Genomic DNA, 27491 nt, shown 5'->3' with positions numbered 1-27491 from the left:
TACAAACAAGGACATGTTTAATGGAATTATGTTCCCCACATCCCTTTGACTGAAGACATCAGAGTTGGAACAAAATTCTTATTATTTTGGAGCTAGGGGGTGGACACAGAGCTATTGCAGAGAGAGTGTAAACAGATTCTTATAAGAGCGATTTGCATTATATATATATAGCCCACTAAACATAATAGGCTTCTAGAAGTAGGAATACCTCAAGGAACCATAATGGGAAAATACATTCATGTGTATGTCGGTTCTTTGGGGTATTCCCAGTTATAAAAACTGTTAAATTTAGTGGGATTATGAAGCGAGGAGAAGCAAGGTGCAAATCCGACAATTTACTATTTAGCGTAATAGTGTTACATGCCACCCCAGTTTCTGAGTGGTGAGAGAATCCAGGGGTTCAAGGCTCTTTTTGGGGGTTCAGTTTCCTTGGAATGAAGGCCATAGGAGACTGTGATGCCTCTTGGGTAAATCGTTTTATTTACACATATATACAACCTGAGCATAAGATGGAGGGGCTCGCAGCATTAACACCCCGAACAATCTTGCTTCTTTGTTAGTTATAGCTTTGGATCCAGCACAGAGCAAACATGTCTCTGCGCCTACAGCTTCCAGCCTGCTTCTCCCTCTTTCAGACATGCTACACCGGCTATTATTCTCCTTCCTAGCAGCTGGGGGCAGGGAGGTCCACCCACCTGTGCTATGGCATAGAGCAACTTCTTTGGTTATGCTAATTGTGGTGCTTAACTAGTCAGCCAAAACCTTTACCTAGACAAAAGGATTGGTTTGGTAAGTTTGCTCTCCTGTGGTTTACCCCCACAGATACAGGATCCCAATAATTGGAAGGGACTCAGGGCACCATCCAGACTCATAATAACGGCTTCTACAATTCATCATCAAGGCTTAAGATTCAGTTTCCTCAAAGTGTCCCTCAAAGCTATTATTTCACAGGCAAACTATGAAAAATATATATTCAAAATTTAGTTCTGAAGTATGGCTGGAATGGTGAGTTTGTTGCAACATAATTTAGAACTGACCCAGCTCAGTATTTTAGGGAGCGATCCTAGAAGACTCACTTACCTTGGAGTAAACCCCATTGAACTCAGCGAGACTTACTTGGTCTGAGAGTAGATGTGCATAAGATTGTCCTGTTATGGTCTTACTGATATCAAAAGGAGGTATGTGCAGTGTAACTCTGTGTACATTGACTGGAGAGTTAGGCTGCAAACCGAACCCCACTCTCAGATATTCTGCCAGAATTCAGTAGGACTGGCTTCTGAGTAGACATGGCTAGGGCTGTACGTACGAAATCCGTGGTGCTCACTACCAGGCAAACATGCATAGGTTTGCACTGTTAAGCACACCATTGCTTGTCCTTCCCATTGAAATAAACAGGAATTAAAAAGTGTTTCCATAGTTGCTGAATCATGCTCATGGTTTGTGACATCAGATCAGCATTAGTACGCTACAAACAACAGAAAGTAGAATCAGATCCCTTGCAACAGATATATGATGTTTTTGCTCTCATACAGCATCAGAGAGAGGGACAGGGAGAAAAAGAGAGATGACCTGCACTCTTCCTTAGTTGAACTTCTGCTTGGGATGAGGGCAGAATGTCTGCATTAAGGACAGGTTGTCTGTATATGTGGCATGCTGGATTGGCTAACAAGGGGCAGGTTAGACTGCAGCGGTTCTCAACCTGTGGGGGTCCCCAGATGTTGTTGGACTACAACTCCCATCATCCCTGAGCTCTGGCCTTGCTAGCTAGGGGTGATGGGAGTTGTAGTTCAACAACATCTGGGGACCCACAGCTTGAGAAAGGCTGGGTTAGAGTAAGGGGGGCGTTGGTCAAGGTGGGGCACCAACCATAGTTAGCAGTCAATCACATTATTATCCCTCCAAGGCACTCAGGGCATTGAGTGTTTAAAGTCAAACAGGGGTAGCCAATGTGGCGCTCTCAAAATGATGCTGAACTCGAATTCCCATCAGCAGCCCGCAAGACAGATGGAAGCTGTAGTCTAACAGCATCAGGAGAGAGCCATTCTAGCTACCCCCGGAGGAGAAGCAGAAAGGCGACAGCCATTATATCCGAGGCTGGCATTAACACAGGCAAGTACCGAGACAGCAATGCCTGATGTCTGTTCCGGCTTTTGTAGTACAGCTGGTGGTTAGAACCAAAAGTTCTGGGTGAATAAGAGCAGGCCACAAGCTACTTCTTTTCCTCCCCTGTGCAAACGGCTTCCGTTAAAACTCGTAAGCCGACACGAAGACGGTAATCTTCGAGACGTGCTTCGCTTGGAAGGTGCGGTCCAGGTACTCAGTCATGTCGACTTCCACTTCTGTGGTCTGAGGGCCTTGCAAGCTCTGGACGAGGATGAGCTCGCCGGTCTGCCTGTCCGAGCGCTGCATGACAAAATGGCCCCGGCCGTTGCCTGCTGCGATCCCAAAGCGCAGGCCGTCAGGGCCAGGCCGCCCAGGAGCCGACGCGGTCGCCATGCGGAAGAGGGCGGTGGGAGTGACGAGGTTGGACGGCAGAGGGAGGTAATGGAAGGAGATGGTCTTCGGGGCGTGGTGGCAGGATCTGCTGTCCATTGGGCATGGGTTCCGTTCGCATTGGCTAGGAAGGAAAGTGAGGGGTGGGGGTACAAAGGAGATGCGTTTATTTCTTCGTCGTATGGAATATCTTTACATCCTGCCCTCCCTCCAGTCTGGAGCACAGGGCTGCAAACAGTGATGACAATACAGTGGTACCTCGGGTTACAGACGCTTCAGGTTACAGACTCCGCTAACCCAGAAATAGTACCTCGGGTTAAGAACTTTGCTTCAGGATGAGAACAGAAATCGTGCATCAGCAGGAGGCCCCATTAGCCTGAGGTACCTAAGAACAGTTTCAGGTAAATAATAATAATAATTTATTATTTATACCCCGCCCATCTGGCTGAGTTTCCCCAGCCACTCTGGGCGGCTCCCAATCGAGTGTTAAAAACAGTACAGCATTAAATATTAAAAACTTCCTTAAACAGGGCTGCCTTCAGATGTCTTTTAAAGATAGGATAGCTGCTTATTTCCTTCACGTCTGAAGAGAGGGTGTTCCACAGGGTGGGCGCCACTACCGGGAAGGCCCTCTGCCTGGTTCCCTGTAACCTGGCTTCTCGCAGTGAGGGAACCGCCAGAAGGCCCTCGGCGCTGGACCTCAGCGTCCGGGTTGAACGATGGGGGTGGAGACGCTCCTTCAGGTATACTGGGCCGAGGCCTTTTAGGGCTTTAAAGGTCAGCACCAACACTTTGAATTGTGCCCGGAAACGTACTGGGAGCCATTGAACGGACCTCCAGAACGAATTAAGTTCTTAACCTGAGGTACTACTGTAAAGCAGCAGTATAAGTGGATCCGGAGGCACCAAGTTGCCTCCAAAATTGAGGGTACCCAACGCTCAATGCATTTGCATGGTGTCACACACATTGCATGTTGGGCATTGTGCGTGTGTGATGATGCATGTGCAATGCAGGAAGCCATACACTCTGAAGGAGCCAGCGCTGGACCTGTGCTGTGCATGTGATGTCATACACATGTGATGTCATACACATGTCATACACATGCACCACATGCAGGCCGCTATGAAGATGAGGAGGGTCCGCTCCCCTTAAAACAAATATCGAGGGGGCCAAGGTGCCTTCAACCCCACAGTGTTGGTGCACCTAAGCGAATCAAAAGCCAGAGAGTTGGATAAAACGCAGTTAGTGCCAGTGAGAATATATGTTGGGTCGGCATACCCCTAACATAATGGTCCAAACACTTGGACAAATATCTAAACAATATATTAAATCTTTTTTTTAAAAAATACTGCTAAGATTTAGACCCCAGGTGGTCTTTGCAGAATCTTTAACAACGGCTTTTCTTCTTCCCAATAAGGCTCTGAGATGTTGTTGGATTCCATACAGGTCACCCACCTTTCTTTTAGAGTGTGAAGGTGAAATCCAGATGACCTTAGGCACTTTTCATTTCCATTTATTTTGAAGGGTAAAAATTTGGCATATTGGATCGGAATTCAATGTCACGCTTTCATGAATTGAGCGTTCCATTTGCACAAGGGTTTCTGCTTGCCAGCTGGAACAACTCCACCCCCTTCCACCACCCCCATGCTGTTCTGGGGGTTCTCCCAACCACCTCTCAAGCCAATTTCAGGGGGGGGGCATACAGCAGGAGAAGAGGCAGGGGAAAGATCAGGGTGCAAGCAGAAGTCCTTGTGTGAGGTTTCTGCTGATGGGGCTCATGAGGTGAATCCTCCCCATTACAGTGAAGAGCACTAACCTAACCACATCTACTCAGAAATAAGTCCCATTGAATTCAATGGGCTTACTCCCAGGTAAATGGGATTACGGCTGCAGCCTAAGGCTGAAGACACACTGTACATTTAAAGCACATTTTTCATCTGTAAAGAATCCCGTGAACTGTAGTTCACCACTCACAGAACTACAGTTCATTGCACCCTTTAACAAACCACAGCTCCCAGGATTCTTTTTGGTGGCGAAGAAATGTGCTTTAAGGATATGGTGCGTCTGCAGAATAAACCTCTCATGGAAATCAATTGGATTTAAAGGTCTTTAACTTTGTCTGGATTGTGCCCAAAAAGTTGTCTAAACTCAAACAAAGCTCCACACAGATTATGCAACACACAGCGATGGTGCATAATCAAGGCACAGAACATTGGCCCTGTATCAAAGAAAATATAACAAGTAATCTTACTGGCTGGAGGGGAAATATTCATAAGGTTGTCGTAATGTTTGATCACAGACCAGAAAACAATATGCCAACAGCCTGGATCATCACGATCTTTCGGTTCTTAGTTTTAAAAGAAAGGAACTGGAACTGCACAGCGGGCAGTCATCATTTCTTTCCTTATGCCCAGAACTAGGACCAGCTCTGGGGGACGTGGGTGGCGCTGTGGGTTAAACCACAGAACCTAGGACTTGCTGATCAGAAGGTCGGCGGTTCTAATCCCCGCAACGGGGTGAGCTCCTGTTGCTCGGTCCCTGCTCCTGCCAACCTAGCAGTTCGAAAGCATGTCAAAGTGCAAGTAGATAAATAGATACCACTCTGGTGGGAAGGTAAACAGCGTTTCCGTGCACTGCTCTGGTTCGCCAGAAGTGGCTTAGTCATGCTGGCCACATGACCCGGAAGCTGTACACCGGCTCCGTTGGTAAATAAAGCGAGATGAGCGCCGCAACCCAGAGTCGGCCACGACTGGACCTAATGGTCAGGGGTCCCTTTACCTTTATGGCCGGCTCTATCATTAGGCAGAGTGAGGCAAGGGAGCAGAGCAGGGAGTATGATGAGGTGTTGGAATATAGAGCTCACTCTGTGCCATGCATGACCTGCCCCGGGTGCTTTAAACTAGCCTACTGCTGTCAAAGGTGGCAAACGACAATTTTCCCGTTATACTTACAACGGCGATGTTTTCACATAGCTGATGTTTCCACTGGGCTTGGGGCACTCTGGATTAACACACTGAAAGCTTCCTCCTGTATTAATGCACGTCGTTCCTCTGGTACAGTTGTGCGATGAGAGAGCACACTCGTCGATGTCTGTAAAACAAATGGAAACATGAAAAGCAAAGGACCAGGACCAGAGTCGATGGTTTAGGTGATGCGCTTAACACAGAAAGGGGAAGGTATGATCTTCTCCACCCTTTGGCTCTCAAGGCCAGTGACAATTTGCACATTCTAACTGTTGCACAGAAGTTCCACCTAAATCCTTTCTATGTACATGAGAGCTTTCTGGAGCTGAGCTCTGCCAAGGAAGTTTTCTCCAAATTGATACCCTCTGACCTCTTCTTTTGGTGGCGCATTTCCTGTTTCCAGATGATGGCCTAAGTGGTCACTCCATAAATATGAGAAGACCCAAGCCCAACTCTACCTCATAGGGTTGTAGCAAGGATAAAATGCATGGATAGCTTAGTCAATAGAGCATGAGACTCTTAATCTCAGGGTTGGGGGTTCAAGCCCCACGTTGGGCAAAAGATTCTTTACATTTAAAGTACCCCCCTGCAAGAATCCTGGAAACTGTAGTTTACCCAGAGCTATAGCATGACTAACAAACTATAGTTCCCAGGATTCTTTTTTGGGGGAAGGGTATGTGTAATGAGACGCGGGTGGCGCTGTGGGTTAAACCACAGAGCCTAGGACTTGCCGATCAGACGGTCGGCGGTTCGAATCCCTGTAACAGGGTGAGCTCCCATTGCTCAGTCCCTGCTCCTGCCAACCTAGCAGGTCGAAAGCACGTCAAAGTGCAAATAGATAAATAGGTATCGCTCCAGTGGGAAGGTAAACAATGTTTCCGTGCGCTGCTCTGGTTCGCCAGAAGAGGCTTAGTCATGCTGGCCACCTGGCCACTGTACGCCGGCTCCCTCGGCCAGTAAAGCGAGATGAGCGCCGCAACCCCAGAGTCGGTCACGACTGGACCTAACGGTCAGGGGTCCCTTTACCTTTACCTATATGTGTGTCAGATGTGCTTCAACTGTATGGTGTGCATGCAGCCAAAGTAAATAATGAGGGGAAATATTCCAGGTTAGTTGGCTTGTGGAGTGGACAGAAAATATTTTAAACCGTGCAATGTCAGTCTGCTTCCCTTACACAAGATGCTTTAATTTTAGAAACAACAACGAAAACCCAACCAAATCACAGCGATTAGCTCTGTTTTATCATAATCTGAAGGTATTTTCTGTAGCCAGCAAGAGCACAGAGTGCATGCTTCATGCATACAATATCACTATTCAATTCCTTTTGGCGCTTGACCACCATACCTCCCGACATATCTAAATGGCATTACAATGTCTACCTTGTTTCAGCGGGTCTCCCTCCCTTGGCATTAACAGCCAGAATTTTAAGTAGCTGTGCATTACAAACCGTTAAATCTGGCTTCTTGCACGGCGTTTGGGAAGTCCAGCTTCTATTCTGTTAGCATTTCCTTGCATTTCTAGTCATAAAATGTATGCGCGCCTAACCAAGTCCCTGCTGCTAGGAGAGAGTGTGCAGGATTGCAGCTTAAACCCTGGTTGCAGAGAAATACACTGCACACAATCTAAGCAGTTTTTGGGGACCGAAAAGTCTGCATGAAGCCTGCACATTTTGTCATTCAGCGTCTGTGAAATGCCATCTGCCTCATGCTAAAGTCACCTTCACAGCTTTTCCTGTCGCTGAAGATCTGGTATCCTCTGGGGCAGGAACAGCGGTATGAGCCAGGAATGTTTATGCAGGTGTGCATACAGAGACGAGGGGCTCCCTCCAGCTTGTAAACTTCACATTCATTCACATCTGCAAGGGGGAAGAAAAGCAACGTTATTTCTGCTTGGACAAATTTCATGACAGGCTGCGCAAGGGGTTCTGCGGAATTCTGAGATATGCTACTGGTGTTATATATATTAGCAGCATGCATTTTGCCCTTCCAGATGATGAACTGTGTGGGTTTATTCAAAAGCACAGCCCTTGGTGCTTCCTGCTGGATAACAACGTAAGGAGAGCATTGCTGTACAGATCTGATTCTTAAGTTGCTGGCCCGTCTTGAAATTGCCTGCCGCTGGAAAACTCTGGAGGGCCTTTTTGTTAAAGCCTGGGATGCTCAGCTTTGAATGATAAATTAGCTCAGGAATGCAGGCCATTGTGCAGATAACAGCGAGCTTGTTCCCGCCAGTAGTTGCCTAAGACACAGTGACCCGGGAGTGAGCCAAGGCAGTCCGCAAGGTGGTGTTGAAACCCTTTGGGATTTCTTATATGTGTGGCAGAGTTTGCCCCCTTCAGACATTTCATTGCCAAGATGGTGCCTTCAGCCCATTCTGGCTGGACTAGCTGTTGAATCTTACTTCTCAACACCTGTGATGGGAAATCACCCTCTACCACACCTGAGGAGCAAGGCTAGTTCAGAGGGCCAAGGATATGTTGCGTAGGACATTCCCCAGGGGGAATGGGAGCTTAGGAAGAATAGCTCTGGTGGTGCTCAGTCTTGCCTGTCAGCACTTGCCATTTGAGGTGGTGCTAAACCACAGAGCCTAGGACTTGCTGATCAGAAGGTCGGCAGTTTGAATCCCCATGATGGGGTGAGCTCCCATTGCTCTGTCCCGGCTCCTGCCAACCTAGCAGTTCAAAAGCACGTCAAAGTGCAAGTAGATAAATAGGTACCGCTCCGGTGGGAAGGTAAACAATGTTTCCGTGCGCTGCTCTGGTTCGCCAGAAGCGGCTTAGTCATGCTGGCCACATGGCCCTGAAGCTGTACGCCGGCTCCCTCAGCCAATAAAGCAAGATGAGCACCGCAACCCCAGAGTTGGCCACAACTGGACCTAATGGTCAGGGGTCCCTTTACCTTTTGTCTAACGATAGGGCCGGCTGGCCTTTTGCCTTCTATAGTTCTTATCTCCTTATCTTATTACCTTCTGGTTCTTATCCCCAACTGAAGCTAAGGTTGGACTTCTATGTTCACTTGATTTTGGAGTAATCCTCTGTGGTACTTGCTTCCAAGTAAAGGTGCTCATGGCTTCACCATGAGCTCAAGTGTTTGTGCTGCAACTGCGTTTCATTTATTGATTTGAAAATGTATAAATCCGCTTTGCTTTTCTAAATCAATTCAAATGGGTTTGCATTGTACACATCAATATCAATTTCAAGTCTTCAGCCGCTTGGGTTTCATGTTGACAAATCTGTGCCACTCATGCTCAAGCAATGGAGCGAGAAGCTTATAGATAGAAAAGTGGTAGAGAGAACCATCTCATTGTCCGGATAGCTTGTTTACTGGTTCAAGCTGAGAAGCTATTTTTAAATATGCTAGGGGAAAAATTGTCCTGTCCCCAGTAATCAGTGGAGAATTCCAAGGTTTTAATGTCTCTGATATTGGGCACCTGTGCATACACCCCACCCAAAAATAAACATGCAAAAGCAAAACTGAACTAAACAGCCCAACAAGGACTGAGGATACTTTGGAGATACAGAATTGTGGTTGATTGTTTGGGAAGAGTTGGGGGAGAACCGGAAAACTTTAAGAGAGAGAAGGAAAAGAATGGAGTGCTGGAAGCCTTTAACAGAAGCACTCCATGCTGCAATAAGTTGTTGCAGTTCCTACCGTTGTCAACTTTCTTACTGTTGGAATTTACAGTGTTAAGCTCCTTGGATCAGGGATTCATCTTTTTTTTTAACTTACGTTACTCTATAACACGCCCCCCCCCCCATACAGCACTGAAAGTCTATAAATGAAAGGCCACACCACCATATTCTGAAGTTTAGACATGGCTTTAACTTCGACAGGAAGCGGAAGCAGCTTGTAGCAGCAGACTCCTCAGAGATCTCTTGCAATTGCACTCTTACCCTGGCAGATGCTGTTTTCTGCTGTGCCGCTCATGTGGAAGCCTGCTTCGCAACTGCACTGCTGCATCCGGTCAAACTTGGCGCAGCGAGGTTTACGGCTGAACGCCGGATCATCTGTTACGCTCCATTCTGGTGGTACTAAAGGACAAGTGGGGGAGGGAAGAATTCGCCTCCAGGACAGTGTAAAATCCCAAACCGCAAATGAGAAGACATCCTTACTTTTAATTTCATTTTTACGCAGCTAATAAAATGGAGTGGTGGGCTTGTTCTACATCTGTGACAATGAGGGGAAAACCACATATTACACACAAAGTGTGGGGACGGAGATGGGCAAAACCAGCATTCCCATGACAAGTCCTCTGCCTCTTTCTGTGTAAGCTTTTTGATCACTTCCACCACATGGAGGGAAAGGATAACAGTGGAAACCAGCGACTATGGCTATATTGTCAGTGTAGCTAATATTGAGCTAAATGAGCAAATCGTCTGATTCTCTATAATGTCCTGTGTTTCTAGGGCCTGCCCTCCCCTCTCTCTCACATTAAGGTTTAAATATCCCTCTTTCCCACCCTCCTTAACCCCTTACCACAATACATACCCGTCTGTGTTTGATATTGGCAGTTGGGGCCTGTCCACTCCTGGGGACAAAAGCATTTGTACTGTTCACCTCGGTCAACACATGTTCCTCCATTCTGGCACAGGTGACTGGTGCAAACCCCAATATCTAAGAAAAGGCCAATAAAATAAGGAGGTTTCAGAGCTTCAAATTATTTCTGTAACCCATAGCCTGCTTTTTAAGTTCTTCAGTGAAAGCCTACAACATTTTAGTACAAATTTCTCCTCATAATTTTCTTTTCGGTATGAAATTTGGATTAAATCCACAGATTTTTCTCAAGCATTTCCCTCTAATTTCTCCCCCAATCTCTAGTTGTAATCCACAACTCAAGGGCAACCTGTGGTGAACACAACCAACAGCAATATGGCGGCTATTTGCATGTTTGCAACAAGGTTAGGCAGCTTCCTCCTGGCTTTGCAAATACGCATATCCTCCCCAAGGTAAAATACACCTTAATGGAAGAAGCAAAATCTTTTATTTGCAAGAGCTGGCCAGATTCTCCCCTGCCCCCCCCCAAATCTCTATTCACCTGAGGCACCCTTTCACTTCTCCCTGGCATGTGTTGAAATAATTAGCGCAGTGGAATTCCTTGAAGAAACAGACTGCGTGAGTGAATGCCTCATGGATTGCCACTGCTTCCCATCTGCCAAAAAGCCAAGCTCCCCTGATCATCAATAGAATACTCTAAATAATCAGGGGTCGCCAGACCATGAAGTTATTGAACAAGCAGCCAAGGAGTTGTAGCCGAATTTTTCCACCCGCTCCTGCTTCCTTGAACTTTCTACCAAGCCGAGATCCTCATCTGGCTTTCCGTGCTGAGTGTGTGCACTAGGCCTCATCGACACCTGGGCAAGGCAACATCAAGAGGCCCAGACACTGCCCAGGTGTCCTAAAGAGAACAAATGGTGGTTTTTCACCTGCTACCCAAGGAAGACATTGGCCATACTGAAGCCATATATGCAAAAACACTATGATACCACTTTAAACAGTCATAGATCCATAGAGTTGGAAGGGACCCTGAGCATCATCTAGTCCAACCCCCTGCAATGCCGGAAGAAGCATATGGGGATTGAACCTGTGACCATGCCATTATCAGCACCATGCTCTAACCAACTGACCTCTCTACTTCTGACAACCCCCAAAGGCTTATGGGAAATGTAGTTTCCTTAAGAGTGCTGAGAGTTGCTAGGAGAACCCCTACTCCCCTCCCAGAGCTGCAATTCACAGAGTTCCCTGTGAAGAGGGATTAATAATAGTAATACCCCACCCATCTGACCAGGTTTCCTCAGCTACTCTGGGTGGCTTCCAGCACATATAAAAACAGAATGAAACGTCAAACCTTAAAAACTGCCTGATACAGGGATGTCTTCAGATGTCTTCTAAAAGTGGTGTAGTTCTTTATCCCCTTGACACCTGATGGGAGGGCGTTCCACAGGGTGGGTGCCACTGCTGAGAAGGCCCTCTGCCTGGTTCCCTGTGACTTCACTTCTCACAGTGAAGGAACAGCCAGAAGACCCTTGGAGCAGTGGCGAAGCTGCATGCTCCGCTACTGGGGGCGGAGAGCAGGCGGGGGCGTGGCGTGCTGCCTGTGGGGATGTGGTGCCCGGTGCATGGGGGTGCACAGCGCGTGTCTGGGGGGGGCACCGCAATGGCACCCTACCGGAATAGTGGTGCTGGGGGCTGTCCGCTCCCTCCACACTCCCGTTCCTCCGCCAGTGCCTTGGAGGTGGACCTCAGTGTCCAGCCGAATGGTTTGACCACTCTGAGAATTGTAATTCTGTGAGGGTGAAATATACTCGGAGTCGAGAGTGGATTTCATGCTCTTTATTCAGCTCATAGTGGTGAGGAGGAATGGAAGTTCCCCCAGAATGTCTGCTTTATATATATTATTTACACAATGGGCCCCACGTGATTGGCTAATCCTGGGATTCTCCTGTAGGCCAAACTGGTTGCGGATCGAGCTGGATTGGGTGGCTCCTGTGGACCAATCAGACTGCTGCATTTTGGACTTCCGGGGTGGCGCCATCGGTAATGGCGGACTCCCTCTGATCTGGAGGGACCAGCTCGACCGGAAACGGGTCTTTTCCGCTACGGTGAAGCAGGGACCCTTTCAAAAATCACAGGCGGATGAAGCCTGTGACCATGGGACTCGGCGGGCACCTTTAGCGCCCCCCCAACCCGCAAAGGAACCCACTAACGGGCTCCGGAGTGAAGAGGGGGAAGTGGCGCGGTGCTGAGAGTCAACTGCTTCTTCCGTGGAGCGAAGCCGCACAGCCGTTGCCGGAGAGCGCTGCCTTTTTTCCTGGGACAATTTGGCTTTTAAAACAATCACCGTGAGTACTTAAATTTCGGACAATTGGACTCTAAATAAGGACTTGCGAGTAGAAAGGAAAATTGGACTTAAAAGTTTATTTCAATTTGGCACTGAAACGGGAAGGTCTAAACAGGAAGTCAGCCTTCCATTTCTTTGTAGATAGATTAAAGCAAAGACATGGCAAACTAGAGTTCAGAAAATCGCTTGTAAAGGATTAACTTTCACCATTTAAGATTGTTGAACCCCCTTCGGAAGCAGGAGAAGTGGGGGGATTTTTTCTGGACTGTTTAAACCTGCGGAAGTGAGTGTAAAGCAAAGTAACTTTTCACCGTCTTGATCCTGGAGCGGGGTGTCAGGACTGACGCTTTTTGAAGCTCATTGACCAGAGACAAACATTTTTGACAGATAGCTAAAAGAAGAGAAACATAGTGATTCCATTGTTCCCTTTCGCATTTTAAAGGAACAAATATTGACAAAATAACTGAAAAAGGAAACTTTGTTGTTAGATCTGCCTTTAAAAGAAAAGAACAAATAGAAGTTTTTCCCCTAGAGGGAGCCTGTGAAACTGTAACCAATTCTGAATCGGGGAGCTTGTAGCTGCTACAGATTACGATAGTGGGAATAGACTTCTGACCTTGCAGGACAATGTATTCAGAAGCTCTGTTGTGTGCTCTCTGTAAAACAAGTGCCCTATTGGAACAGCTACATGAGAAGACGGACTTGATGACTGATGCGATCAGAAATTTTGAACAGGCAGTGGGAAATTACCGTATTTTTCGCACCATAGGGCGCACCGGACCATAGGGCGCACCCAGTTTTTAGGGGGGGAAATCAAGAAAAAAATATTTCCCCCCCCAGCCCCAAAGAGCAGCGTACAGGGTGCGCACAACCTCTCCCTGCCAGAGGGGTTGTGCGCAGCTATGGAGCAAGCCAAGTTTTGGCTTCTCCTTTAGCCCCATGCAGCCTCTCCTTGCCGGGAGAAGCTGCGCAGGGCTAAAGAAGCCATAGCCCCGTGCAGCGTCTCCTTGCGGAGGGATTGCGCGCAGCTATGGAAGAAGGCAGGGCAGCGAGCAGGATGGATCCCGCTCGCTGTTTTGCCTTCCCCTTTAGCCCCGCGCAGTGTCTCCTTGCGGAGGGGTTGCGCGCAGCTATGGAAGAAGGCAAGGCAGCGAGCAGGATGAATCCCGCTCGCTGTTTTGCCTTCCCCTTTAGCCCCGCGCAGCGTCTCCTTGCGGAGGGGTTGCGCGCAGCTATGGAAGAAGGCAAGGCAGTGAGCGGGATGAATCCCGCTCGCTGTTTTGCCTTCCCCTTTAGCCCCGCGCAGTGTCTCCTTGCGGAGGGGTTGCGCACAGCTATGGAAGAAGGCAAGGCAGTGAGCGGGATGGATCCCACTTGCTGGTTTGCCTTCCCCTTTAGCCCCGTACAGCCTCTCCTTGCCGGGAGACGCTGCGCAGGGCTTTCCTGGCTTTTCTGGGAGATGGGGGAATTCCCTCACCTCTCACAAAAGCCTGCAAAAGCCGTGAGCTCTTTAAAGGGGCTGCGCGGCTTCTCCTGGCTTTCCTGGGAGGTGGGGGGATTCCCCCACCTCCCGCAAAACCGGCAGAAGCCGCGCGCACTTTAAAAGGGCTGCACGGCTTCTCCTGGCTTTCCTGGGAGGTGGGGGGATTCCCTCACCTCTCGCAAAAGCCTGCAGAAGCCGTGAGCTCTTTAAAGGGGTGTGCGGCTTCTCCTGGCTTTCCTGGGAGGTGGGAGAAGGGACTGATGCGGCCAGTCAGTCCCTTCTCCCTCCTGTGGAAAAGCCCGCAAGAGCGCACGGAGCTTGTGTGCGGCTCTTGGGGGCTTTTCCCGCCTGCCTCCCCCCTGCATTCGCTCCATAGGATGCACACACATTTTCCCTTGCTTTTTAGGAGGGAAAAAGTGCGTCCTATGGTGCGAAAAATACGGTATATGGAGCCCACCCAGGAATCAAATCAGGAGTGTGCCCTGACAGAACAGATGAGGGAAGAGGATGTTGCTGAATCTTGGGCGCCGGAGATAGAGGGAGCTGCGGCCCAGCAGGAACATGAGTTTTTGGATTTGACAAATGAGCTTGGAAAAAGCCAGATTTGGAAAGATAAAGTTTGGCTTGGCTTGGAAATAGGGGGTTGGATAGACCCCCCTATGCAGGGATGTTTGGACTTTTCAAGTCTGGTAATGTGCCGTGAGATGTTTGGGGTTGTGGGGGCTCTTAATTTTGGAGGGACTTTGAAACAGGTTCTTAAATACCACATGGAGGTCAGTGTGGACTATGGAAAAGGGGCTGATTTGTCAAGAAGGGTCAAAAACACTATTAAGCTGGAGTTCCCACGAGTGAAAGGAGCAGGAGACAAAGGAAAATATAGCTATAAATATGAAGAAGACATGGAAGGGACATGGAAGGGACTTAAGGGCCTCGGATATAAGATTACCAGGTTAATGCGCTAGATTGAGGAGATAGAAAGGACTGACAAAACCCGGTACCAGGAGGAAGAGATGCTGGATGAAGATTGGATTGTTTTTTTGTTTTTTTCTATTAGGATTGTTTTAAAAAATAGATGAATGTTAGAAAAACGTTGGAACGAAATTATTTGGCTTTAGTAAAAATATTTAAAGAATTATGTAAGAATATTATGGTTATGAGAAATTGGTAAAAGACTTAAGTTTTAAGCTTTAAGGTTTTTTATAGTAAGATAAGATTAAAATAGATTAAGGTAATGTAATGACAGAATATTATGAAATATAGAAAGGATTTGCTGCAACAATTAACAACTAGGATACAAAAAAAGGGGGGAGGAGGAGGTCAAAGAAAGAAGGTAATGACAGTTAAGGTTTTGAGAATATTGGATTTGTTTTTAAATGTTTGTGGTATATTTTTGTCTTTTGATTATGTTGTGTTATTTTTTTATTTTGATTTTTATTAATCTGTATTGTTTGATGTGGTTTGTTTTTTCTTGGTTTTTTCTTTTTCTTTTTCTACCTTGTTTTCTTTTGTAATTCTAAAAATTTTTCAATAAATATCATTAAAACAAAACAAAACAGACTGCTGCATTTGGGATACTATTCAACTCAGTACATAACAGAGGGCAAAAGGGTCTCAGCACCCTTAAGAATTACAGGTCCCAGAATCCTTTTGGAGGGGCACTATTACTATTTACAGCGGCATCATGGTGATCTAAATGTATGTTGTGAATGGGACCGCTGTGGACAACGGAAACAGGCATTCACCTAATTCCCACTGCTCACTTGATTCTTGGCCAAAGGTCGCAAACCTTAGGCCAGAGGCCAACGCATCCCCTCTCTATCCGACCTCTCTATCCAGCCCTCCTGCCTCTCCACAGGCGACACCCCCTTTTAACCCCATCCACTCTTCCTGTGTTTTTGCCCTGCTAGGATGTCTCCTTGAACTCTGGTCATTCCTCTTGGCTGCATGGATGGAAGAGGTGATTGTGCATAGAAACCAACTTACTGTACAGAAGTAGATTTCATCGCTTTGCACCTATTGGCTCCGGCCCCTCCCACCACTGCCACGTGGCCTCCAGAACATTGCCCAGATGGGGAATACGGCCCTTGGTCTGAAAAGCAGCTCCCCACCCCTGTTCTAGAGTCACATCTGGCTGGCCGTCTAGCGCACTGTGCCATAATCTCTTTAGAAATGTCTGTCTTCTCAAACACAATGGAGAGTGGCAGGTCTCTGGCCTTCGCAGCCGCTTGGTCGGCCAGCGGCTCAATGGCTCATTAGCATCTTGCACAATGAGGTAGGAATTCACTTAAACAAACAGCTCTGTCAATGCACAGGGGCCTAAGCACCCTATGGAGGAGCGTGTGAAAATGTAAACCACACAGACCAGGGCCAAGAATTTTTGCATTGAGTTAACTGAGAAAGACAAAGTCAGGAAAATGGATGCAAATCTCTCTCTCTCTGACGCACGCACACACAGCGCGCTATGATACACACTAATTTAATCCAGTGTTTGAGATGGCAATCTCTCCACCAAATGGCAATGTGTGGTGAAGGACCAACATTAACAGGAAATAAAAATTAGCTAGCCATAACATTCCATTTATTTGCTGTTATTTACCTGACCCTTGGCTTTCCTCATATAGTTTAAGGTGGCTTACAAATATAGTAAGACATAGCACCATAAAAACCAGCAACATCTCTAAAAAGGAGCAATAAAAGGCAGCTCCCATGATCAGGGTGTGGCTCATGGGAATTGTAGTCCAAAGGATCTTGAGGAGCACCAGTTTGGGGAAGGCTGAAGGCGAAGAATTCCATGTGCTACAAACATTTTTAAATATTCTAAAATGCTAAACAGGGGTTCTAAGGCAGTAGTCCGCAACCTTGGATTGCCAGCTGTTTTCAGACTACAATTCCTATCATCCCTGACCACTGGTCTTGCTAGCTAGGGCTGATGGGAGTTGTAGTCAAAAAACAGCTGGAGACCCAAGGTTGGGAAACACTGTAAAGGGCCGAAACCAAGGAAGTAAAGGATTTTTTGGCACAGAGATGATTGATGAAAAAGCTTTGATGGTGGGATTTTTGTGTGTAAGGCTTCTGTAAAAGACACAGGAGCAAGGCCAGAGGCCAGTTTCTATAGGTTATTGTAGTTAATTTCATTCCCCAGTTGCATTTCAATAAGCAAAATACAAGGAAGGCACACTTTAGGGATAAGTGCAGGTTCAATTCAGAAGAAATTTCTGTTCAACCCAGAATTTTCATACTAGTAGTTTCAAAATAAAGAAGCATTTTTGGAGAGTCAAAAGACAACTAATATGTTTAAAGAAATGGTAATCCAATATGCAATTTACTGTGCATTAATAATATCTTGCATCACTCAGGATTCCAGCAAAAGCAATTCTAACAGTCGTAATAACTAGTCAAGAGATTTCAGATGGGATGGGTTAGCCATCTCTTTTCTGCACCCAGAATCACCGATGGGCTACAGTGGCAACACTGCAGATATACTATTTGTCTGCATTGTATCCTGCATCATATCTTTTTGAATTCCTGCCTGTATTGTATTCCTTCGAAGCTGTCACACACCCTTTTAAAGTACAGTTCTGCGTTCAAGTCTCTCTACAGCTAAGAGGCAATTGCTGTTATAGAGGCCCCCAACCAACATGCTGCAGCTGGTCCCTTAGTCTGGTCTCAGATTGGCCTTTCCCATTGTCCCCAGTCCCCATCTGTGGTACAGTATTCTAGCCAGAGGTGGGAATCCTCTGGCCCGCAGGTCTAATTACACCAGGCACAAGTTCCTACTCGACCCATGAGGCCATTTCCCCCTAAACCATGCCCACTTTATGTCATATGCGCTGGCTGGGGCTGATGGGAGTTGTAGTCCAGAGCATCCGGAGGGAACCAGATTAGAGCAGGAAAGCTCTAAAGCACCCATAAGTAGAATCATAGTTTGCAGAGACCTTGGAGTTTAAATTCTCAGCAGAAGTTGAATTTGCTGCAGAATTCTGGATGGAACCACATTGTGACTCTTGAGTTTGGAAAATGAGTGACATTTATTGAAGGAAATATTTACTTTACTGAATTTATATCCCACCTTTTTCTCCAAGGAGTTCAAGGTTCTCCCAATCTTCATTTAATTCCCACAAAAACTACATGAAGTAGGTTAAACTGAGAGGCAGTGACTGGCCCAAGGTCACCCAGAGAGGTTTGTGACCAGGTGGGGATTTGAACCCTGGTCTCCCAGGTCCTAGTCTGACACTCTAACCACTGCACCATGTTGGCTTTTGATAGGAAGGATCCTAGTTCTATCTAAGATGCACAATGCTTGGTCTTCCATCTCAGTGGAAAAGAGCTTCAAGTATGTCTGCTGTCATGGCATGGGTAGGGTTGCCATATGTCAGCTTTGGGGGGGGGGGGACTGAACAACCTTTCTGTCTGGATTTGAAATATGGCATGGAGGAGAAGGAGAAGGGAGCGCCGTCAGGTCAGCAGTCCAAAGAGAATTAATACAGTGGTACCTCGGGTTAAGAATTTAATTCGTTCTGGAGGTCCGTTCTTAACCTGAAACTGTTCTTAACCTGAGGTACCACTTTAGCTAATGGGGCCTCCCGCTGCTGCCACACCACTGCTGCACGATTTCTGTTCTCATCCTGAGGCAAAGTTCTTAACCCGAGGTACTATTTCTGGGTTAGCGGAATCTGTAACCTGAAGCGTCTGTAACCCGAGATACCACTGTACTGAAGGAAGAGCAAAAGGTGAGCATAAATAAGCTCGGAGAATTGTCTCTATGCCTCTCATGCAGGTACACCAGCCTACAGTGATAGCAGAGTTGCACCCTGAGGCTTCCAACCACGTCTTCCCTCCATGGTTTGACGTTTCTGTCACACTTCTCTTGCCTTCTTACAGCTACAGGCAAGCACAGTAACAATGGCTGTTCAGGAATATAAAATGCGTGTGTTATGCCAAATGCCTGCTCACCATCAACAGAACCGACTTCTGCCCAGTAAACAATTTTTTTAAATAGAGGTAATTATGTATGAGTTTCTCGTTTGCCAATCTGGATAAACCTCGCGTTGGTCCCCCCCCCAAAAAAGCACATAAGATTAATTACTGTGTTTGTGCCAGTCGATTTCTCAGATGTTGTCATCTGTTTCCTAGTAATAAATTGCCTATTAAAAGATTTGACATATGCTTGGATCTGCAGCCTCATACACAATGAACAACAGTCGCGTGGATTTAGAGCAATCGGCAATAATTTGGGCACAACAAATCCATTCTGTGAAACAGCTTTTCTCTTTTTCTCTTTTTGCATTGCAAAGAAAGCCTCCATTGGCATCAATGGCAGTTTACCCTCAAATGCAAATATCAGTTTGGGAAAGCATTCAACTCTCACACACCCCTTCACCCCCATCCCTGCAAGTAGTCCTAAGGCTGATCAGCAAAGAGTAACAATGTTTGGAATGCTGTAAAAGTTTGTTTGTGTCTGAAATAAAACACACTCTTCTTTATTAACTTGAGAACCAGACTGAGACTGAAGTGATTTTACCGGGGAGGACCTGGTTGGTGGCAGTGGATTAGTGGTGTACAGGTTACTAGTCCCTGAGACGACCGGGGGCTCTGTACAAACACCACACCATATAATGTGCAAGAAGGATTAGGATCCTGTGACTCTCCAGGTGTAATTATACCCAAGCTCCCATCAGCCTCAACCTGCATAGCCAATGATAGGGGATTATGGAAGCCGTAGTCCACAAGAGCCAGCACCATGGTGTAGTGGTTAGAGTGTTGGACTAGGACCCAGGAGACCAAGGTTCAAATCAGTCATGTAGCTCACTGGATCACCCTGGGCCAGTCACTTCCTCTGAGCCTAACCTACCTCAGGGTTGTTTGAAGATAAAATTGGGAACGGGGAGAACCATGTATGCCACTTTGAGTTTCTCCGAGGGAAGGTGGGATACAAATTCAACCATCTTCAGCATCTGTGGCTACTCCTGAAACAGCTGTGTTTGATCATCTGAAGGTGAGTGTTTATGCCCGAGCCAAGGGAATAAAAAAGTGAATTACCTGTGCACTCAGGAACATCTCCTGTCCAGCTGCCGTTTGGCTGACACACTCGAGAACTGGAGCCGACGAGTCGGAATCCAGGATCGCAGGTGAAATGAACTTCATGGTCCACCATGTTCTTGGTGCCAAATCTTTTGCCATTCAGTGGGGCATCCAGGGCAGGGCAGAACACTGTGAGTTGGATACACAAAAATAATAAAAGATGTGGTTAGCAGTGGGCTCATAATCTGGAGAACCGGGTTCGCGTCTCCGCTCCTCCACATGCAGCTGCTGGGTGACCTAGGGCTAGTCACACTTCTCTGAAGTCTCTCAGCCCCACTCACCTCACAGAGTGTTTGTTGTGGGGGAGGAAGGGAAAGGAGAATGTTAGCTGCTTTGAGACTCCTTCGGGTAGTGATAAAGTGGGATATCAAAACCAAATTCTTCTTCGTCTTCTTCTTAGAGGAAAGAGGGCAAAAGCACCACCATCACAGAATCATGCTGGGATGCAGGGGTGTGGTGACTCAGGGGGCCAAGACCCATATCTTTTACAATGGGCCCTGGATCTTGCACCGTCCCAGCATTTTACACCCATAAGGTAAAGGTAAAGGGATCCATGACCATTAGGTCCAGTCGTGACCAACTCTGGGGTTGTGCGCTCATCTCGCTCTATAAGCCGAGGGAGCCGGCGTTTGTCCGCAGACAGCTTCTGGGTCATGTGGCCAGCATGACTAAGCCGCTTCTGGTGAACCAGAGCAGCACACGGAAACGCCGTTTACCTTCCCACCGGAGCGGTACCTATTTATCTACTTGCACTTTGAGGTGCTTTCGAACTGCTAGGTTGGCAGGAGCTGGGACCGAGCAACGGGAGCTCACCCCGTCGCGGGGATTCAAACCGCCGACCTTCTGATCGGCAAGTCCTAGGCTCTGTGGTTTAACCCACAGCGCCACCCGCGTCCCTTTTACACCCATAGTTTTTTTTATAAAAAATGTTACTTGTTTTGTTCGAAGACTTTCCTACCTCTATATCCAAGAGAGACTAACAAATGTCATTTAATAATGGATGGGCAGTATATAGGGGTCATATGACACAAGGAGCCAATTGGGGTCTATCTGGTCCTATAACGCTGCTGGCTATGCCCTGGGTTCTCTGTCTGAGCAATGTTGCTCCTGCTCTTGCACTGCTATCACTTTAGGCTTGTTGTTTTAATTACCAGCTGGTGGGTCAGGGGTGGTTTTCATGACTGTGTTTTGCAGAGTCGTCAGCCGGTGTTTCATGACACGGAGCCCCTCGGCAAATCTCGTTTCCTGCCCCTTTAGAAATTGCTGCATTTGGCGGATGGCAGTCAGAAGCTGCTGCTTGTTCATGCAGTTCTGTGGGAAACACAAAGACTTTAAACAGCTGGATCAGGCCTTTAAATGTGCCTTTATATGTACGGCGTTAAACATGATGGTTGAGTACAATTAGAAAGCCATTTCCTCCAATGTCTTTGTCAGGAGTGCGTGCAGGAGCCGGGCCCTGTGACCAGTAGGGCTTCGCAGGACTGGGAACTTCCTAAGTTTGTTCTGGAGAGGCAAGGCACGGTGGCACAGGTGAGGCCGTTTGGTAACTCACTGCACCTGGTGGCTAGAGCCGGAAGGGATATAAGGTCAGAATTTCCCTTCGGCTCTTTGCCATAGCAACACGTTTCCTGCCTTGCTGTGTTTGGCTCCTTGCTTCCTGATCCTCGGACCCCAGCTCCTTGGCTCCTTGATTCCTTGCTTCTTGACCCTCAGAGCCTTGACTTTGTGACCCCCCTGCTTCCTGACCCTCAGACCCCTGGCTTCTAGACTCTCGTTCCTGTTCCCACCCCACCATCTTGCCCCCGGTTCCAACCTCCTCAGCCGGGACTTCGATCACCCATTGGCTGGACCGTGACAGTCTTCCCCACTTGATTTGTATCATAGAATCGTAAAATTGTAGAGTTGGAAGGGACCTTGAGGATACAGGAATATGCAGCTCTCCCATATGGGAATCGAACCTGCAACCTTGGCATTATCAGCACCACACTCTAAGCAACTGAGCTATCCTGACCTTCCTGCACCTCCTTCAGGGAATCCACAGTACCAGCCTTGTAAGGCAGAATTAACTGAGTCATGGCAACCTGCCCATGCCACCCACCAAGATCTGTAGCTCAGTGGAGCACAGTCTTGAGCTCAGTGGTCATTTCACACATTATATTTTTTATAGCTGGAACCTGAAACAATTTGTGTACTCACAACATTGTAAGACATGTGTCAAGGACTGGCTGGACAAAGAGGAGTGGTGGGAGACACCAGCAGGGGAACCCCCAAGGGAAACCACAGAGGAGGAAGGCTCAGAGCCAAGGGTTTGGTGGTGGGACACCAAGGAGAGGTCAGAGGGAAAGGACTGGGAGGCAGGGCTGGATGCTGAAGGGGCAACAGGATTTAGTGAGCAGGAGGAACCTGTGACAGGGAGCAGTTCAGACACCGAGGCTGAAGCAGAGGGGAACTGAGAGGCTACTGAAGAATCCAGGGAGTCTCCCTCTCCTGCTACAACAAGCTCCCCTCCCTGCTGGTCTCCAAGAATGTGCAGGATAATAAGGATAAGGAGGAGGGCAGAGCAGAGGCTGGAGGTGGGCAGATGCAGTTTGAGACTGCTTACTGTTACGGAAAAATCTGGGTGCAGGGCTACTCTGCCACCCAGCTCGTCGGACTAGGTCCGCGGGTCCATGCGGAAGAAAATGAGCTCAGCCGGAAGCAGGAGCAAACTGCAGAAGATCCAAGTTTATTGCGCAACAGGTTCAAGGCGAGATTGAACAGCGAGAAAGGGGTGACATGAACTTTTGAAATTTCCCTCCATATCCCAGAATACAGTGCAAAATACATCCCAGTTACATCATGAATACATTAAGAGGTTGGGTTACACAGATTACATCACAAATACATTAGGAAGAGGTTGGGTTACACCGTTTGGCTGACACAAACATATGGAGGAGGGAGGGGGGAATATGCAGAGAACTGGAGATATGGAGGAGGGAGGGGGGAATATGCAGAGAGCTGGAGATATGCGCAGATAAGCACATCCTGAGAAGACAATGGTCCATGTTTGCATAGTCTGTCACCTGGCATCGCCCGGAGGAAGGGCTTGGCAGATGGAAATTAATGGATATATTGTAGCGAAGAAGAAGGTGAAGAAGACATCCCCCCCCCCCGTTCCGTATCATTAGGAAACATCCGAGAGAGGAGAGCCTTAGAAAGGGTTGAAGGCGGGGACCTTCAGTCCTGGCAACTGTTTCATAGAGGCAAGATCTGCTTGGAAGTGTTGCTGAGTTGTATGCCATGCCCCTGAATAAAGAGTTAACTTCACTGACAACCAAGCCCTGCGTCTAAATACGCTATCTAAATCCTATATCCACTCAGCCATAAATGCATATCAATTGGTCTGTCTGTGCAAGTGTTATGTATTGAGTTGAATAGGATCCAGAATGCAACAGTCTGATTGGTCCGCAGGAGCCACCCAATCCAACTCCAGGTGGAAGTGAATCCGCAACCCGATTGGCCTACAGGAGAATCCTAGAATTAGCCAATCACATGGGGCCCATTGTGTAAATAATGTATATAAAGCAGACATTCTGGGGGAACTTCCATTCCTCCTCACTACTATGAGTTGAAAGAGCACGAAATCCACACTCGACTCCGAGTATATTTCAGCAAGTTTATCACTATCTGTCCATCTATCGCAAATAGGGATGCACAAACCTGTCATTTTCAGTTTCTTTCGATTTCCCATTTTCCCAGCCTTAAGTTCAGTTTGCCTATTTCTGCATTACTTTGAATAAAAAAGTCAACACGAAAATCAGCATGCATTTCCATGCAGGTTAAGCCTAATATATGCATCTCTTTTTCTTTTCTTTTGCATTTTTGCCTATTATACATATGTTTGCAAGCAAATCCATAGGTTAATATAGTCCCCCCCCCTGTGCACTCTTCTTGGTTTGAAAACTGCATCGTGAAATCCAGAGAAGTGCAAGTTTTGAAATATAGCTGGGTTTGCAGGGCGGCTTGCACTAAAATCAGGCAAGGTCAAAGTAAAATGCGAACTGAACAAAATTCTTCTTATTGCTGATCGCACATGCACAGACACACCCACACAAATGCTGCTTTTGCTATGAAATTGACTTTCTTTATCCGTTGCACAACGTCTTCACCAGGATCAAAAGTCAGCACTAAATACTGGGACAGGAGCCAGTCAAAAAGGAATGACTGCAGACACAATAAACCTGACATTTCCTTACAATTTGAATGAACAAGAATTTAATTGCCATGTTTTATATGAAGCATGTTCTCGGGGTTTGGGGAGTGAACAAGTTTTCTCTTGCCGAAGACTCTTATCATATGTAGCATGCAGCAGGCATTTTTTAAAAAAGTCGTACTGGATACCTTTATAATAAGCTCTTTGTTAAAGAGTTATTTTTAACCAGAACTACTGCGCTACAGTTAAGCATAATAAACTTCATCACTGTGCAGCTCGCTCAGCCCATGTTGATATTCCTGCAAAGTGACTTGAACTCACAAGCTCTGCAATCACTTGACTGTGCTGGTTTATTCAGGCATTAACGGAGGAACAGGTTGAGTTTCCTAACCCAGCAAGAGGGTTGCAGTTGCATTATTGGCAGGGATACAGGGCAAGAAATGTAAGAATTTTCAGAGGCAGATAATTTGCAAAAGTAATTACATGCCCTACACTTCTGGAGCTGCATTCTTCACCTCAAACAGTGTCGAGGAATTCGAGAATTAAGTGATGGGAAGGCTATCTTTTTAGTCTTCAAATTTCTCCTGATGAAGATTTGCATTTTAGTCTGGACTGATGGTGCTTATTTGGCCTTGGACTGGCCTTGTTTCCTGCGTGTCTTTTCTGATTTACACAAAATATTAACCACACCTCTTGTCGTTGGTGTGAAGTTGAAAATTAGAGGATGTGTATCAAAGGGCATTAGCAACCATCATTTTACTTACCTGTTGTTTTTGCAGAAAGAGACACATGAGGCCAGGGAGGGGGAGCTAAAATAAAGTCCAGCCTTTAAAGCAAAAGTTAGCAATAATAATAATAATAATAATAATAATAATAACCCACCATTTGTTTTACTGTCAAGGGAAACGTATCCTTTCTTTCATGCATTGCATTTATAACCCCTCCAAGATTTTATAGATGTTAAAGATAGATAGATAGATAGATAGATAGATAGATAGATAGATAGATGATAGATAGATAGATAGATAGATAGATAGATAGATAGATAGATAGATGATATAGATAGATAGATGATAGGTAGGTAGGTAGATTGGTAGATAGATAGGTAGGTAGGGAGATAGGTAGATACTGTATTTTTGGTTTCTATGGAAGCCGCCCAGAGTGGCTGGGGAAACCCAGCCAGATGGGCGGGGTACAAATTAATAATAATAATAATAATAATAATAATAATAATAATAATAATACATGATAGATAGATAGATAGATAGATAGATAGATAGATAGATAGATAGATGATAGATAGATAGATAGATGGTAGATAGATGATAGATAGGTAGGTAGGTAGGTAGGTAGGTAGATGATAGATATAGATAGATAGATGATAGATAGGTAGGTAGATAGATAGATATAGATGATGATGATAGATAGATGATAGATAGATAGATAGGTAGGTAGGTAGATATAGATGATGATAGATAGATAGATGATGATAGATAGATAGATGAATGATGATAGATAGATGATAGATAGATAGATAGATAGATAGATAGATAGATAGATGAAATGTTATCCAGACCTAACCAGTTCTTGATTGGGAGAATGGGGCTTACCTGGGATGCTCGAAATTCCTGACATGATGTTAGGCACAAGATGAGAAAGAGGCTGTATTGCAATCCAGAAGGCATGGCACTATTATTCCAAGATAGGTAGAGAGATAGAAAGAAAAAAACTCTTCTCAGATTGCACGGGAACACTTGGCAAAACACTTTCCTCGACAGCCAAGTTGCCCTGACTGTAGATCAGGAGGGATAGAGAGCACTCCTGTGCTCAGATCAGAAATGACTGCAACATCACACAGCAGGTTTTCCAAAGATCCAAAGAGTAAAAAAAAGAGAGAGAGAGAGAGCTCAGTTTCCACCTCTCATTGGTAGGCTGCCTTCGCTGCCAGTGTGCTGCCTCCTAGGAGCTGTCCTCCACAGAAACACACCCCAGAGAGAGAGAGAGAGAGAGAGAGAGAGAGAGAGAGAGAGAGAGATATCTTGCAAAATTGCACCTCAGATTGATGCCTCCAACGTGGACGTTTAGCTTGCTTTATTTCTGCTACTCAAAGACGATGAGTCGCCTCTTCCCCACCACAGTCAAAAACTTGTGTGTGAGAGAGAAATAGGATGACTTAAAAAAAAAATCAAAGTGGCCCATAATTTAGGATATTATTTAGATATATAACCTGCCCTCCCAAGCCAAGAGCTCACACTAAACATTAGCGTTTAAGTAGTCAGGATCAGTAGGTGCCACTCACGTTTTCTTTAACAGGTTGGAGATTCCTGTTTGTTTTGGCTCGCAAGGATTATTATTATTTTGCATTCATCTGGCATTTGACAAAATCAGCTCAGCAATCCTTACGGCAGCCTTGTAAGGTAGACCAGGATCATTCTCTGCAGTATTAATCTGCTGTTGCAGGGAAGTGGCTAAGGGCCAAAGTACACATGACATTATTCATAGAATCATAGAATAGAATCATAGAATCATAGAGTTGGAAGAGACCACAAGGGCCATCGAGTCCAACCCCCTGCCAAGCAGGAAACACCATCAGAGCACTCCTGACATATGGTTGTCAAGCCTCTGCTTAAAGACCTCCAAAGTAGGAGACTCCACCACACTCCTTGGCAGCAAATTCCACTGTCGGACAGCTCTTACTGTCAGGAAGTTCTTCCTAATGTTTAGGTGGAATCTTCTTTCTTGTAGTTTGGATCCATTGCTCCGTGTCCGCTTCTCTGGAGCAGCAGAAAACAACCTTTCTCCCTCCTCTATGCGACATCCTTTTATATATTTGAACATGGCTATCATATCACCCCTTAACCTCCTCTTCTCCAGGCTAAACATGCCCAGCTCCCTTAGCCGTTCCTCATAAGGCATCGTTTCCAGGCCTTTGACCATTTTGGTTGCCCTCCTCTATTCATAGTGGGTTGTTTTGTTTTGTTTTGTTTAAGTGAGCTGAAGCTTTTTATTTTGGAAGGAAAGCAGCCTTGGAGTGCCCCAGTCAGGATCATACCACAGCATCCGTTTCCCCACCTCACCTTCAGATTTGATATTTGCCCCTGAAGTGGGTGTCAAACTGACACTTGTTCAGATATTCGCTTATTCTCGCCAACAATATCTCTGGCATTGGGGGGAAAGGAGCCTCTCCCCCACAGACCTCACTGGATGGTCATAGTACAGTGGACGCTCGGGTTGAGAACATGATCCGTGCGGGAGGCACGTTCGCAACCCACAGCGTTCGCAACCTGCAGCGCAGCATCTGCACGCATGCGGGTCGCGATTCGGCACTTCTGCTCAGGCACAAAGCACAATTTAGTGCTTCTGCACATGTGCTGAAACCCAGAAGTAACCTGTTCCGGTACTTCCAGGTTCGGCACGGTGCACAACCCGAAAAGGCGCAACC

General features: G+C 46.5%; 1 protein-coding gene across 1 annotated transcript; it reads right to left on the bottom strand.

Moving 5' to 3' along the window:
• FBLN7 (fibulin 7) lies at positions 1–26019 on the bottom strand. Its single transcript, XM_082217779.1, has 8 exons — positions 25660–26019; positions 21009–21168; positions 19816–19986; positions 9944–10069; positions 9349–9486; positions 7174–7311; positions 5445–5583; positions 1–2617 (listed from the first exon to the last, which is right to left on the bottom strand). The coding sequence occupies exons 1-8, from the start codon at positions 25732–25734 to the stop codon at positions 2245–2247; spliced, it is 1320 nt and encodes a 439-aa protein (XP_082073905.1). The 5' UTR covers positions 25735–26019; the 3' UTR covers positions 1–2244.
• Between the last annotated feature and the right edge of the window lie 1472 nt (positions 26020–27491).

This window comes from Podarcis vaucheri (assembly GCF_965113315.1).
Source record: "Podarcis vaucheri genome assembly, chromosome: 3".
NCBI classification, from domain to species: domain Eukaryota; kingdom Metazoa; phylum Chordata; class Lepidosauria; order Squamata; family Lacertidae; genus Podarcis; species Podarcis vaucheri.
This window is presented reverse-complemented; position numbering and strand designations above follow the sequence as displayed.